The sequence below is a fragment of the Sander lucioperca genome, chromosome 13 (assembly GCF_008315115.2).
Source record: "Sander lucioperca isolate FBNREF2018 chromosome 13, SLUC_FBN_1.2, whole genome shotgun sequence".
Lineage (NCBI taxonomy): Eukaryota > Metazoa > Chordata > Actinopteri > Perciformes > Percidae > Sander > Sander lucioperca.
Genome location: NC_050185.1, coordinates 12,153,731 through 12,168,897, shown reverse-complemented (window position 1 = coordinate 12,168,897; position 15,167 = coordinate 12,153,731). Strand labels below are relative to the sequence as shown.

Below are 15,167 nucleotides of genomic sequence, written 5' to 3'. Positions count from 1 at the left end.
ACTGTTCTGGCTACCTGCACCCTCTTAGTCAACCGCTCTGGACTTTAGTTTGGACTGTCACTCAGCAGGCATTAGCAGTGCAAATAGACACTGCTTTGACACAGCTAGAAGTTTAAAACACACTTGCAAACACAGAAAAAAAGTGTCCAAACGAAGTCTGCAGCTCTGATGGTTTTTGTACTGAATTGACTGATTTCACACTGTAGTGTCTAGTTGTGTACTGTCAATTCTACCTCTACAGTCCTTTTTTCCTCAGGTAATTTGGGTCTGACATTTTGGTCTGTAACGTCAAATCGCAACAAAGAAGTGACCAAGGCTAGTTTGTTCTCTTTTAGTGAATGCTTAGCTGTCTAGATCAGAAGCATTTTTGTTCTTCTACTTTATTTCATAATCTGAATTGATATTAAAAGGGATCAATGTCAAGTTAGGGTCAAGTTTCAAGTATAGTGGCACACTCTGAATTGAACGTTGTAACTTAATATTTCTAACACTCCTAGTGAATGCTCTGACTCTTGTGGCCTCCAGCTGTAACTCAGAGTCACATTACCTTGGTGAGGGTTTACCATATGTAAACTTATAAAATGCCTTTTTGTTTGTACAGTTTTACCAGTATTGACAGTTTCCTGCTTGGAAAGGTAACAAGACAGTGCTGTGTTGGAGGCTTTAGGATAATTATTGTCTTGACATTTCACACCCTTTTTGTGTCCAGATGTTATGGCTGAGAGGTGCCTGTTTCTGTCTCTTTTCTCATGGGATTGGCCTTGGCCGGTCCCCTCCTCCCCTATCTTCCCCATTATCACCCGCAGCTGCAGATGGCACAGAGGGGTATGACCTGAAGGGCATGTGCAGTGCCTTCACTGCCTTCAGAAAGTGAAAGAGGACAAACCTGTGAGAGGTCTCTATTTTATTCACCCTGTCAGTTTTTGTCATTGTAAGAATACACCTGTTAGAATTAGGCAAAACACATTGTCTTTCTATACTTGTGACTGCAAACTGTTAAAAGTGTAAATATAACTCATACCACACCCCTACTTTCAAAGTCTTAAAGGAAGGGCAGTTCAGCTTGTCAAGAAATGTCAAAGCATATGCATCTGTAAGTTCCATTTTGCTCACTTTGTTTTGCACACACATGCTAACACAATTGCCCGTGTTCACAGTTTGGCTTATTTATTATCATAAATAATTGATCTGATGATATGCAGGGATGCTTACTTAAACATCTGTGGGTAACACTGAGTGTAGATTTTCAATTTCCTACAGAATAATGAAAAGTAGGAGTGAAATAATATTTGCTCTATGATTATTTTTTTTTTAGGTTGTTGCAGACTTAGTAATACTGTTTTCATATAACTGGTGACTTTGAATGTATAGTAGATATTGTAACCTTTATTTGAAACTATACACAAGGATAAACACAATGGTTGCTTTCTAGAACTCACCGAATGTAGCTTTAAGTACCGTGTACATCATGTATGACTTTTCCCCCTGTTGCTGAAACATTATTTACAAAAACCAACTCCTCCTACAACTACTCTAAGATGGTTTGTCCTCATTGTTTGCTTTGTTCATGGCATCCATTTAGCAGTACACACAGCCATAGCTGACTCTTAGCTCAAATCACCCACTGGTGTCAAGACAGAATGGTAACAATTTACCACAAAACGTTTGACTATCTGAGGGGTTTTTCTCACTACTGTATGTGATAAATACTTCATGAAGACAAATAACAGACTACAGTTCAGGCTGTAAGGTCGTCCTCTAATAAGTGCCTTGGGTCTACTCTGTAATCTTAGACAGCAAAACAGTTGGAAGCTGATGGTTGAGAAATGGATTCTTAAGCCTTAGTTTTTTGTTTCAGTTACAGAGTATAAGAATGTAAAGCACTTGTGCTGTATATATTAAGTTTATTATTACTAAACATATGTCAAACTTGGCAGACATAAAGTGCCAAACTACAAAGTCCATGAGTGCATACATACTGCAGACATCCGTACATACTCACATAGGTTTTTGTTCTAGCCAAGTAAGAGCAGAGCTGAAAGCGAGAGAAAAGTCAGATTCCCAGTGATGATCACCTCTCTCTGTAGCCTTTGGCACCATACCATAATCTTGTCTGTGGGAATGTCCATGAGAAGGTCATTAAAGAAGATTAAAGCAGACCAGTTGATGGAAGCAGTTTGCTCATTCTTTCTGTGGACAGGGTAACCAGATGCACTCATTACACAAGCTCTGTGTGGGTGAGAGACCGGATGTCAAGAGTTGAAGAAGTCAAGGGCATTTCATTCCTGGTTTCTACCCAGCTAGAAACCAGGAATGGCTAGGGAGGAAAGCATGACCTGGGCAGGACATAAACAAGGTAAAATTGTTGGCAGCACTTAAGGATTATTAGTCTGTGCTGAGTCCAGAACTATTGCATTTTCTTAAGCTCTTCCGAAAGCTTCCTATATGTTTGGGAGTCAAGACATAATCGTACAGTAGTCCAGAGTGTTTGACAGTGAATGGTTAGATAAATGAAAACTGGACAAAATCTGCTGTATGCATTTCTTATTGTTTGAAGTGCTTACTATGGTAAGCTATTTTCCAAGCAGTTCCAGGAAAGTGGCTGCATGTGCATTTGCAGTTTTTCCTTTATAAATGTGTTGGCCCAGCGATTTATTGTTAGTGTTGTGTTGGTCTCCATTTTATCACCAAATATAATCTTAGCCTCTATGAGCCACACAGACAGGATTATGTCTGGCGGCATATTTGCTCAGATTACCTGAAGATAATCATCGTTATCAACTGCCAAAGTTTGTTTGGGGGTTAAATAGGAAAGCGGCAGCAAGCTAAACCCCAGTACCTTCAATAGTAAAGAGGACATTTGGCCCCACTCTACTCCCCCGCCTTGACATTTACTTAAAGCTTACTACCAGAAACAAACATGTTCAAAGTGACTGGACATGCCCAAATATGCTTTTGAAACATTCAATGATGCCTCTAAACACTAGTTCTGATCTGCCATTAGTAAACAATGGTGAAAACATGCCATAGAAAATTATAATCGCTTGTTTTTCTATATTGCACAAAAACAGGCTCAAGAAAGACAGGTAGAGAGCTCTAGGATAGTCAGAGGAGTTTTGAATGCACGCGTCTGTGAAATTCAAATAAGAATATATTTATTTCTAGTCCCAGAATGCTTTTTACAGGGTTTCCGCGGGGTCTTAAAAAATCTAAATTTTGGGCCTTTAAAAAGTCTTAAATTCGCTGTAACATTTTGTTTTAGGTCTTTAACATTATTAAACAGGTCTAAATGTTCTCATTGAAATGCTCCCGTATCACTTTTTTTTTTATTTATTCGGTGGTGTTGTAGTTCTTTCTTTCCCTACTCTAAATATAATTCGCTGCATTACGACTACAAATGAGACCAACATGCAACTTATATTGCAGCCGAGTGCAAGGCTGCGTGAGTCTCTTTCAGAACAAATTTTATTCTTTAGCTATGGGGGAGTGTAAGTTTAGCGATGTCTCTGGACTCTGATATAGACTTTTTATTTTATTTTTTTTTATTCAAATGTATGTCGTGATATACTGTAGGTCTTAAATTTCATTTATAATGGTCTTAAAAAGGACTTTAAAAGTCTTAGATTTGACTTGGTGAAACCTACAGAAACCCTGTTTTTAGGCACATACTGTACAATAATTTAGTGGTAGAGTCCAGTTTTAACATTTTAACATGTTTTTATTGTAGAAGAAAACTGTATACTTGCTAGGGATTCATATAATATTCAGAGCAGCAACCAATGTTTAGGATTCAGCTTAGGTCAGGTTGCATTTTTCGTGTGGGCAAACTATTACTTTAAAATGTTTCAAGTCGTCAAAAAAAGCTAAGAATAAGACTTAGTAAGATTAAGTAATTACTTGGCTTGCTTTTTGAAGCTCATATTTTCCCACTCGTCTCTCTTGTCCTTTTATTGTGTAATTGTGTAACAATGTTGGCAGGTTCTGCAGGTATTTTGCATGATGTAAAACGTCTGACAACATACAGGAGGCCTAGTCTTGGTTTCTTTTTTCACCTTCAGCCATCAGGGTACTCTGTTTAAAATAATTAAGCTTTCTGTTGCTGAGCATTCTTACAGGTTAGTAAAAAATAATAAACCATTTAGACGTGGATGTACACAGATCATTACAGTTGACAGTTGACATATCCTCCCACGCACTAACAACACAATCCACAAATGTCATTGTTGGAGAAAACAGCTCCACCAGTTTTGCCCTTATCCACTGTAGCCACAACTGATGACAAGTTTGTGTTTGCTTGCTATAATGAGCAAACATGCCAGGCCCTGATGTCTGTGTTTGTCTTGTGTTCTTGTTCAGTAGCCTTGTTATTAGCCGCTCAGCACCAACAGGGTTGCAGCATTTCTTCTTTAGGACCCCTGCCCACTGCCTCCTTCTCAGTGCTGGGTGCTGTTACAACATGACCAAGCTTCGGGAGGAATGTAGGCTCCTCCTCTGTACCTCACCTGCCACAGTAATCCACCTCTGCTGGCTCACTGAACATCTTCAAATCGCTTAGTGGTCCTTTTAATAATGGAATAATCTGTTAGTGTGGTGCATGGGATAGATACGAAGAGAAACAAAGCAGGTTTAGTGAGAGTCTTGGGTTTGAAAGTTAAAATGAGAATAGGATAAAGTTGGTAAGACCCAAAAACTCCAACCAGCACACCCTTTTACAGTATGTAGAGGACCAACCAGGGCTAAACTAAAGCAGGGCTGTTTGACCGATACTCGCTGTTTGAGTGTGATGCCATAGCACTCTCTTGTTTGTCTGATATCTTTGAGTTTAGGTAAACCAAGAAAAAGCACACATTTCCAGGAGACAAGAGGGCTGATAGCTGCGATGGCAGAGAAAAAAACCTGTTTTAGCCACAGCTCCAGCCCTCCAAATATGCCTGTGGGCCATGACTTTAGTTACCTGCTTTTAATTAACATACCAACATTGTCTCAAAATGTTATATTTCTATAACAAAAACTGGAATTATATATATTTGTGCTGAATCTGGAGATTTGAAAACGCAAGACAATGCATTGTTGAGGGCTTTTTTGTAAAACGTGTTGATTCATGTGTATGGGTTTATCTGGTGAGACATAATCAGTAAATGTTACTCTATGTAAAGTAACTCAGTTAAAGTAACAGTTCTCATGCTTCTGCAGTCTTGTGTGAGATAGACACAAAAACAAGGTATTATTGTGAGATAGACAAAAGAACAAGGTATTATTTTAAAATTTAGATTTTATCTTGCTACTGTACTCTGCAAGAAAACTCCCAAATAGACAGTCATGGGTATTCATACTACAAGCAGCAGGTATGTGTGACTTACTAGTCGAGGAAAAACAATGACACACATTTTCACTCTGTATTTTTGCTTTCTCAGTCTGATGCTTTTGCTTTGTTCTCCTACCATTTCCATGTGTTGTTCTGCTGCCCTCCGCTCTGGTGCAAAGCATGGACAGCCAAACCTTAAACTGATGCTTTCTTCTCCTACCACTTCCATGTATCATTCTGCTGCCACTGACTAATGGGTTATATTCCACTATCATTTCTTCTATTGCTGGTCAGTGCAGTGCAGCACTCTTTGGGAGACGTTGCTGTCAGGAGAACAACAACTGAAGCAAGGAAGGGCACAGTGCTTTGGCAAAAAAAACTCCACAGGTTACCTTTTTATACCTGAATTACAGTGAGCTCAAATACAGAGGTCACAGCTGTAGGGGATTGAATATTTTAACTTTTGTTTCAGAAAATTAATAGCAGATTTCTTTCAATTTTCTGTTAAAGCACACCATTACAAGAAGCTATCTGTATTATTTATTTCAAAAGAGGGCCTCTCTAGTAGTCTAAATAACAGGGAAGCACCTTCAGCTCGCAACAGTTCAAGCGTTACGTTCTGTGGTATTACTCCATCCTAGAAAGCGTGTGTGAAATTTCAAAATCTGTTCTTATTTTAGCTGGCAGTTGGTAGAGTGGTTATTTGCGCAACATGCTGTTTTTGGTCACCTCACATTGCTCACTCTTTTTGGAGTGGCTTAGAATTAATGTATCAAACAAGACAGTGATAACTCAATAATACTTCACGAGCCACTAATGGCTCACTTTTTGTCATACTTCAATCAATTTAAATCACTTTTCAATCACATCTTAATAAAACAAATTAATGCTAAGAACTGTCGTTAATTTACTTACCTTTTGATTCAATCTCATGTATCTCTTTTGATTTGACTATATTCAACTTGCTTACTTTCGCAATCTCCCACTGTAACATGAACTGCCTACATATTTCGGACCTTGCCTTCGGGTTCAGAAGTCTCAGATTTGAATAGCGTTGCATTTGAACGTTACAGTAGTTTGCAGTTGCAAGCCTGACCTACAATACAATGTGTATTTGGTGCATTCTTTGATTAGATTCTTTTCATCAAACCATGCTGTTTTGGCTTACTTAAAATCTTGACCCGGTACCTGACCCCTTAAGGCTACTGTCTGTCACATAAATTACATTTCTACCTTTGTTCTTTCTACGCAACATATGAAGCACATACGATGTAGCTTTTGGGTTCCTGTTGTTACACCAAGTGTGTTGTGGAAAGAAGGTGTGGTCATCAAAGATGATTTTATCATATGGAGCTATGTGCGACGAACACTTTGAGCTTTACTATTTATGGTTTGGCTTGTTAAATGATGAATATGAAAATATGAAGGCTTTGCTGTTTTACATTGTTTTAAGAGAGCCATCCATCTTCACCACCATTATATTTCATTTCATGCTGCTGAAAGTAGGCTTTGTTTTCTTTTTACTCATTATTACAGCGCTGCTCCTCTGATCTATTTTCTGTCTGCTTCAGTTTTTTTTGTGTGGGCTTGAATTGGGCGCAGTGCATTAAGTACAATGCTAGAATGGTGTTTTCTAAAGGCAGAAAGACCTTGTGTCCTAGAAATGAGGTCACCTTGTTAGGTGGCAGAGCAGGATTAGCTTCTTACTCCCCTGGTCCATATGTCTGAGCTGCTCTTACAGCTTAATTTATTGTGATTCTTTTTAGTCCTGCCCAGATAAAAGAAAACCACAAATATCATTGCCTTCATGTGCAATTTTGCATTGTCACTTTACTCTTCTAAACTCACATCATTCGAGTAATTAGCAATGCACACGTGAGCAGAGCCGTTGGTAAACTTTGGTCTGTGGAGTGAAAATCTCTCACTAAGCTGTCAATACAGTGATCCTAGAGACTTAATGGCATAGCTTATCTGTGAAATGAACTGCTCAAGACAAGGGCTTACGTCCTTATGATTTACTGTCACCTGTCTGCTCAAGGGGGTGATCAAAGTTGTTGACTATGTGGGTGTTTGTTTAGAGCAAAATGGAGTCCTTGTAAATATTTATTTCTCTGACAGTAAAGATATTGATGCCAGTGGCATCTCAGTCAGCGGCGTCTATTGTAATCTTGGTGTATTCCAACTACAGCCCCCTCTCTCCCTGTTGTTTCCTTTGCAGATGAGCGTGAAGCAGTACAGAAGAAGACCTTCACCAAATGGGTAAACTCTCACTTAGGCCGAGTGACCTGTCGCATTGGTGACTTGTACACCGACCTACGCGATGGCCGCATGCTCATCCGCCTTCTGGAAGTGCTCTCAGGAGAACAGCTGGTCAGTATCACGCAGAAGAAACCACCGCTCTCTGTTCTAGCCCTGACCCAGCCCTCAGCATGACCCTTACCCTGCACCACAAGTCAGGAGGAAAGAGAAATCATGCGCTCTGTTTCTTCTTTCTTTTAGTGTGATTAACGTCTCCTCCTGCTTCTACTTGTTTTGCTCTTTTTGAAATCCTACCATCCTGTCCCACTCATATGTTGTGATCACTTTTATTCAATAATTTCAACTTAGGTCTACTGTCTTTTTCTTCTGCTCCCAACAGCCAAAGCCCACTAAGGGCCGCATGCGTATCCACTGCCTGGAAAATGTTGATAAAGCCCTGCAGTTTCTCAAGGAGCAAAAGGTCCATCTAGAAAACATGGGCTCACATGACATTGTGGATGGGAATCACCGTCTTACCCTGGGTCTCATCTGGACCATCATCCTTCGCTTCCAGGTAACGTGTAGAGTAGTTTGTGAAGCTCTGCCCATTCCCTTAGTGCATTTGTCACATTGCTTAACCTCTTTCAAAGAGTGAGTTTGGCTGTGGGACATCAGTGCTCTGCATGTAGCTTAACCATTCCCCAGGCAAACTCACAAAAATGATAATGCTGCTGCGATGAGATTTACGAGGTATTTCTTTATCATGAACTTAATGTCATTACTACATAGTAAAATTTGAACCTTTCTTGAAATTTGGTACTATGTATGAACAGATAATAGATCAGGCTAATAATATTGCGAGGTCTAATAATCTAGGCATTTTGTGAAGTTATGTGGGCACAGTCATAACTAAATGAATGCTGCTGACAGATCCAGGACATCAGTGTGGAGACGGCGGACAACAAGGAGAAGAAATCAGCCAAAGATGCCCTACTGCTTTGGTGCCAAATGAAAACTGCTGGGTAAGTGGGAGAGGCATACCTGCAAACGAGTCGCTTTTCGGCGAAAATCACCATTTTTTATTTTTTTTTTATAGTTTATTTTAACTTTTTTAAACTTTTACAAAAAATAGAAAAAATCTGATGGGTATACAACATCTGACATTGTTACATGAAGTAAATGAAGTAATAAAAGAAAGACAGAGGCTATAAGAGAGTATATATAATAACCATAGTAGTCCAGTGCTTCTTGTCTCATGATACCGTCAGGAGTATAAATACAGAACAAAACAAAACAAAACCAAAAAGAACAATTACACACACACACACACACTGAAAATCACCATTTTGAATGGGAAAATGTCATCAAATGTCAAATGTGAATCGTGTAGATCCGAAGAGTTTTCATTTGGGGGGGGGGGTCCGAGACCCGGTGCCTTAACGACCGTTATCTACCGGACCGAATAGCAGCGCGGATTTCGGTGCCTTATTTAGGTGCCACTTAAATGCCTGCGCTTCTCTCTGATGCTCCAAAAACGGACGTTAGAGGGGACTGAAACATCACAGCACGGGATGCTAGTTGACACTACACCTGACAGCAGCTAACATTAGCCTACCGTTAGCTAGCAGCTGAAGTAAACACGGTTAAAATGCTGACAGCTAAACGGTGTAAAGTGTGTCTGTATTTCACTGTAGAGGATTGTAACACCAGACTGTAGCTGCCGTTGTCTGACACAAGACACAGACTCAGGACACAGGAATTTACTGGTGAAATAAGTTATTGTTATTATTATTCCATTTTTAATAAATCATTTAATTTTGACCCTGTGGCCTTAGCAATACACAAGCCATTCTTTAATGTTGCCATTTTGTGGTAAAGAGATGTGTCACCTTTTTCATCCCTTCTGAGTTTGCAGGTATGGAGAGGGAGGACTTAATCACACAGGATAAATACTCTTAATGTTGAAGATATATTTGAGTATTTGTGCTATTAGTGGTTTTACTGACTTGGTTACTGATGAATCATGCTGTGTTGAGTTAATGATTAATGGCTTCTGATCTGGCCTCTGCAGATACCCCAATGTCAACATCCACAACTTCACTACGAGCTGGAGAGATGGTCTCGCGTTCAGTGCCATCGTGCACAAACACAGGTCATTGACTTCTTCCTGTACTACAATAACTGGTCCCTGTTGGGCATACTTTTCTTCAAAGTGTGGATTTCAGATAGTCGTCATGCAAATAAAAAAATGTGTCCAGTATCTTTACCCCCTCTTTTATCTTTCTTTGCTTAATGAGGAGCACCTGTCACAGTGCCATCACACTTCTCAGGGGTGTTTTTATCCCCTTTTCTATTTAGGTCTCTCATACTCCTCCCATCCTTCAAACATTCTCAAGTATGGCTAAAAGGATGAAAATAAAATGGGGTGTAAGATGACCTAGATCACAGAAATAATAACCCACTTATTTTCTATAAAGAGCTATGCTTAATAACTCACTTGCACACCCTGCTGTTCATTACAGAGAATACTTCATTACGGTGATACTTGATACATGAATGCAAACATTGCTTTCATTAGAGTTACTGAACCATGGGATATTCACGTAAACCATGACGCTGACATTTACATGATCAGGTCCATTTTCAAACTAAAGGGACACCAAAGCAGGCAATTATTATATGCAAATTATTTGTTCCCTTTCCATTGTTAAAGTACCTGCAACATTGAACATTTTATGTGTTTTATAAATTAAGAAAAAGCTGGAGTAAAAGGTTTCATGTTCAAGGTTTTCAATTCTAACCTCTGGGCATGGTCAGTGAACCTCAATGAGAAAATAGCCATTTTTGTCCTCATTTCCCATATTTTTGGAATGCCAATTCATGCTTATTGGTCAGTAAAGTTTTAAGATATATAGGCCCCCCAAACAGTTTTTACACCCCTCTAATGCCTAAGTAAGCTCATAATGAAAACATGGTTCAGGCAAAAATAAGCAATAATTGGCAGGAGCAGTTTGCCTAATCCACAGATGAAAAGCCTTTTTGCATGCAGATGACTGTACCTAAATCCAATGGATTATTTAATGCATCCTGGTATGTAAACAAATGTACTGGACTATGCTATTGATTGGAGTGGACTGCAAATGTTTTTCTCTATATGTTATATATTTTATATGTCAGCCTGAATGGTATTGCCATTGTCTTGCACTCTGCAATCTGTACGTATTAAATCCATATTTGTTCCCTGGCCATTGCAGACCTGACGTGATTGAGTTTGACAACTTGAAGAGGTCCAATGCTCACTACAATCTCCAGAATGCTTTCAATGTGGCTGAGAAGGAACTGGGGCTTACCAAGCTGCTGGACCCAGAAGGTGAGTGGGTAAAGCCTCCACAAAAACATGAAGCATTCCTGTCACAAGTCACGCTGAAGGCCTGACACTGTCAACTGAGACACTAAACTGGTGCCTGTTGTCTGAAACAGATTGATGGCTGTTAGACTATGGAGGATTACTAGAATTAGTTACAGCTTAGACAACACCACATCACATGTCAGCTACACTGACATCACAAAAAGCATGTCCAAAGATAGTAACGGTTTGACACCTATTAAACTCCTCATTCAGGCTGTTTTGGGAGCCAAACCTAACCGTTTTGTTTGTGCATGATGAAGTTTATGGTCAGTTAATTAAAAAAGCGGGAAGAGTTCACTTGCAAATGGATCATGCGGCCTTTTTTTCAGATGTTAATGTTGATCAGCCTGATGAAAAGTCCATCATTACCTATGTGGCGACCTACTACCATTACTTCTCCAAGATGAAAGCCCTGGCAGTGGAGGGCAAACGAATTGGCAAGGTTAGCTGTGTGTGTAATTATACATTTATGTGCAAAAAGTAAAACCTTTGATTACAGGTGCCTTGATTCACAGATCCCTCTTGGTTGCAGGTACTGGACTATGCTATTGAGGCTGATGAGCTGATAGAGAAGTATGAGACCCTCGCCTCAGAGCTGCTGCAGTGGATCGAGCAGACCATAGGGACGCTCAATGACCGGCAGCTAGCTAACTCACTGAATGCTGTGCAGAACCAGCTCCAGGCTTTCAACTCCTACCGGACTGTGGAGAAACCCCCCAAGTGAGCAACAAAAAGCTGGTTTAATATAACCCAGTGAATGGCACAATGCTTGTTATCCATTACGATTCAAGTGTAAAGCTGTACAGTATGTTAAACAGAGGTGGTGACTGTCTCCACAGATTTACAGAGAAAGGAAACTTGGAAGTTCTTCTCTTTACTATCCAGAGCAAGATGAGGGCAAACAATCAGAAAGTCTACATGCCAAGAGAGGGCAAACTCATCTCAGACATCAATAAGGTTTGGGTTGCTCTAGAAAGGGCTCAAAATGGTTTTCCATCTAGAAACGTAATGTAATCAATTTGTTAAGTAAGCAACTTATTGCATGCCTACAAAAAAATGATTCATGTTGACTAAGTTAACTTAATGGAGTTTCACAAAATTGGTTTCATCATGTATGCGGTACTGGTATCCTAGTTGCAGGATGTCACGAACTTCCTGTGTTTCATGTGGCAGGCATGGGAGCGACTGGAAAAGGCAGAGCATGAACGAGAGCTGGCACTGAGAAATGAGTTGATTCGCCAGGAGAAGCTGGAGATGCTCGCTGCCCGTTTTGACCGCAAAGCAGCTATGCGGGAAACGTGGCTAAGTGAGAACCAGAGGCTAGTGTCTCAGGTAGTAAAATAAAATGTATTTTAATCAACCACAGACACATTTGTGGCTACATGTATTCTTATTTCTACATTGAATAGTTTTACTGTGATAAGCTTACTTTCCTCTGTTATTAGGACAACTTTGGAACTGACTTGGGAGCCGTGGAAGCTGCCACCCGTAAACACGAAGCAATTGAGACAGACATTGGGGCATATTGGGAGCGTGTGGCTGCTGTGGAGGCTGTTGCCAAAGAGCTGGAAGCAGAGAGGTACCATGATGTGCGGCGTGTAATTGCGCGAAGGGATAATGTGCTTCGACTCTGGGAATACCTGAAAGAGCTTCTGGCTGCACGCAGAGAGCGGCTGAACGCCCATCGTGACCTACAGAGACTGTTTGAGGAGATGCGCTACATCATGGACTGGATGGCAGAGATGAAGGTACTGACCCACTCAATACAATGCATGCTTACACTATGTTAACAGTGCTCACATTGTTATAACTTGTTTTGAACTAGTGCTTTGCATTCCTACATTCTGTTGGCTTTCTTTTGACCCGTTTCAAAGTTTTATTATATATATATATATATATATATATATATATATATATATATATATATATATATATATATTATAATATAATATAATTCTTTTCTTTTTTTTTGAAGATGAAATAACCAAATATTCTACTGGACTGTGTTCTGTTTCAGAGCCGTCTGCAGTCCCAGGACAGTGGCAAACATTTGCATGATGTGTTAGACCTACTGCAGAAACACACTCTGGTAGAGGCTGACATTTCAGCTCAGGCAGAGAGGATCAAGGCAGTGCAGGGAGCCGCACAGCGCTTCACTTCCTATGAACAGGGTAAGTCTTACATATTCTCTGTATAGACCATGCAGCTTTAGTCTCACCTATTTGTGCACAATATCTTAAGTGCCATGTATTCCTGCCTTTTCTAATTGCCAGCCTACAAACCATGTGAGCCGGGACTAGTAAGTGAGAAGGTTGACCTGCTTGGTCAAGCCTATGAGGAGCTTGGTCAACTTGCTGGGAAACGCAGATTGCGCCTCGAGGACTCGCACCGCCTGTGGCAGTTTCTGTGGGATGTGGGAGAGGAGGCAGCCTGGATCAGGGAGCAGGAGCAGATCCTGGCCAGTGGAGACTGTGGACGTGACCTCACTTCTGCCCTTCACCTGCTTAGCAAACATGAGGCCTTCAGGGATGAGATGGCAGCCCGTTATGGCCCCCTGAGTAACAGCATTGCTGCTGGAGAAGCTTTGGTTCAGGAGGGTCACTTTGGAGCCCCAGAGGTCACCGAGAGGATTGAAGACATCCGTGCACAGTGGACACATCTGGAGGAGGTTGGTGGAGATCATGATTCTTTGTACAGTATAAAGCTTTTCCAAATATTGTTTTTTGTTTGTCATTTTCTTGTTCTCCATGCTCCCCAGACAACTAAGCTCAGAGAGCAGAGTCTTAAGGAAGCGGTGGCCCTGCACCAGTTTCAAACGGATGCCAATGACATGGAGGCATGGATCATGGAGACACTTAGACAGGTGTCCAGTCAGGAGGTGGGCCACGATGAGTTCTCCACCCAAACACTCGCTCGCAAGCAGAGAGAGATAGAAGAGGAGATCCAGAGTCACCGCCCTGGCATCGACTCACTGCATGAGCAGGTCCAAGCACTGCCACAGGCCTATATACATTTCCCTGAGGTATGTGTGCTTGGTTTTTAATACTTCTTCAGTCATGACGTGCTATTTGTAGTACTAAATTATTGTTTATGGCTGACTGTAGGTGGATGGTCGCCTACCTGCTATTGAGCAGCGCTTTGAAGAACTGGAGTCTCTGTCAGCAGCTCGGCGCCAGGCTCTGGAAGGTGCCCTGGCCCTCTACCGCATGTTCAGTGAAGCTGGTGCCTGCCAGCTCTGGGTGGAGGAAAAGGAGCAGTGGTTACATGGCATGGAGATCCCTACCAAACTGGAGGACTTAGAGGTGGTGCAGCAGAGGTTAGTCTGGGCGTTAGAGAAGGGGAGAATGTTCAAACAGAACATTTGAGTTATTGATGATGGCTAAATACTTCTAAGAATAATAACTAAGAATCCATTCAAATAATTAGATTTGTAAACTCAAACACATGAGGTAGTGTTGATGAAATACCCCAGATAAAGAAAATTGTAAGAAAATTCAACAATCATCAATACAGTATTTTGTAGCTCTAATCTTGTTCTTAAAAGTATACAAAATGTCAGTGCCTTCTCTCACAAATACTTAAATTATCTACGGAAATATCCAGTCTAAATTACACAAGACTTTTCAGAATCAGTGAACTGATGTTGGTCTATTATTTATGGCTGCAGATTCGAGACACTGGAACCTGAGATGAACAACCTAGGCATTCGTGTCACCGATGTGAACCAGGTCGCCGAGCAGCTGCTGAGCTCCGACAACTGTAACAAAGCCCAAATCCACCAGACACGAGACCAACTGCACAACAGGTCAGCGCTAACATATGAGCCCTATTAAAGCCCACTACTTTACACAGAAAAATATTTGTACTCAACAGCTTAAAGCTGTTTTAGCATAAATATTACATTTGTTGTGGTCCCTAGATGGAAGGAGTTCGAACAACTGGCTGGCCAAAAGAAAGTAGCTCTAGAGTCGGCCCTTAACATCCAGAACTACCATTTGGAGTGTAATGAGATCCAAACTTGGATGAAGGAAAAGACCAAAGTGATTGAATCCACCCAGAGCCTGGGCAATGACCTGGCTGGAGTGATGGCACTGCAACGCAAACTCACTGGCATGGAGAGGGACCTGGAGGCCATTCAGGTATGGAGAGGTCACATGCGGAGACTTATTGCTAAGGGATGGGAACCGAACAGACTGTGTAATAGACAATGTAAAA

General features: G+C 40.9%; 1 protein-coding gene across 7 annotated transcripts in view; it reads left to right on the top strand.

Annotated features, from left to right (window-relative positions):
* The window catches only part of LOC116065012 (spectrin beta chain, non-erythrocytic 1), a 52,237-nt gene that overhangs the window by 22,228 nt on the left and 14,842 nt on the right, over positions 1–15,167 (top strand). For 6 of the 7 annotated variants that reach the window (XM_031320457.2, XM_031320460.2, XM_031320458.2 and 3 more), the window contains 16 exons: positions 7,524–7,675; positions 7,944–8,117; positions 8,474–8,565; positions 9,615–9,695; positions 10,798–10,913; positions 11,282–11,394; positions 11,485–11,672; positions 11,792–11,909; positions 12,126–12,284; positions 12,398–12,700; positions 12,970–13,123; positions 13,226–13,620; positions 13,711–13,974; positions 14,057–14,268; positions 14,620–14,757; positions 14,872–15,091. In XM_031320457.2, coding sequence (XP_031176317.1) covers positions 7,524–7,675; positions 7,944–8,117; positions 8,474–8,565; positions 9,615–9,695; positions 10,798–10,913; positions 11,282–11,394; positions 11,485–11,672; positions 11,792–11,909; positions 12,126–12,284; positions 12,398–12,700; positions 12,970–13,123; positions 13,226–13,620; positions 13,711–13,974; positions 14,057–14,268; positions 14,620–14,757; positions 14,872–15,091 — 2,879 coding nt within the window. Of the gene's footprint in view, positions 1–806; positions 896–7,523; positions 7,676–7,943; positions 8,118–8,473; positions 8,566–9,614; positions 9,696–10,797; positions 10,914–11,281; positions 11,395–11,484; positions 11,673–11,791; positions 11,910–12,125; positions 12,285–12,397; positions 12,701–12,969; positions 13,124–13,225; positions 13,621–13,710; positions 13,975–14,056; positions 14,269–14,619; positions 14,758–14,871; positions 15,092–15,167 lie in introns of all 7 variants that reach the window. The other variant, XM_031320462.2, reaches the window with a different exon arrangement.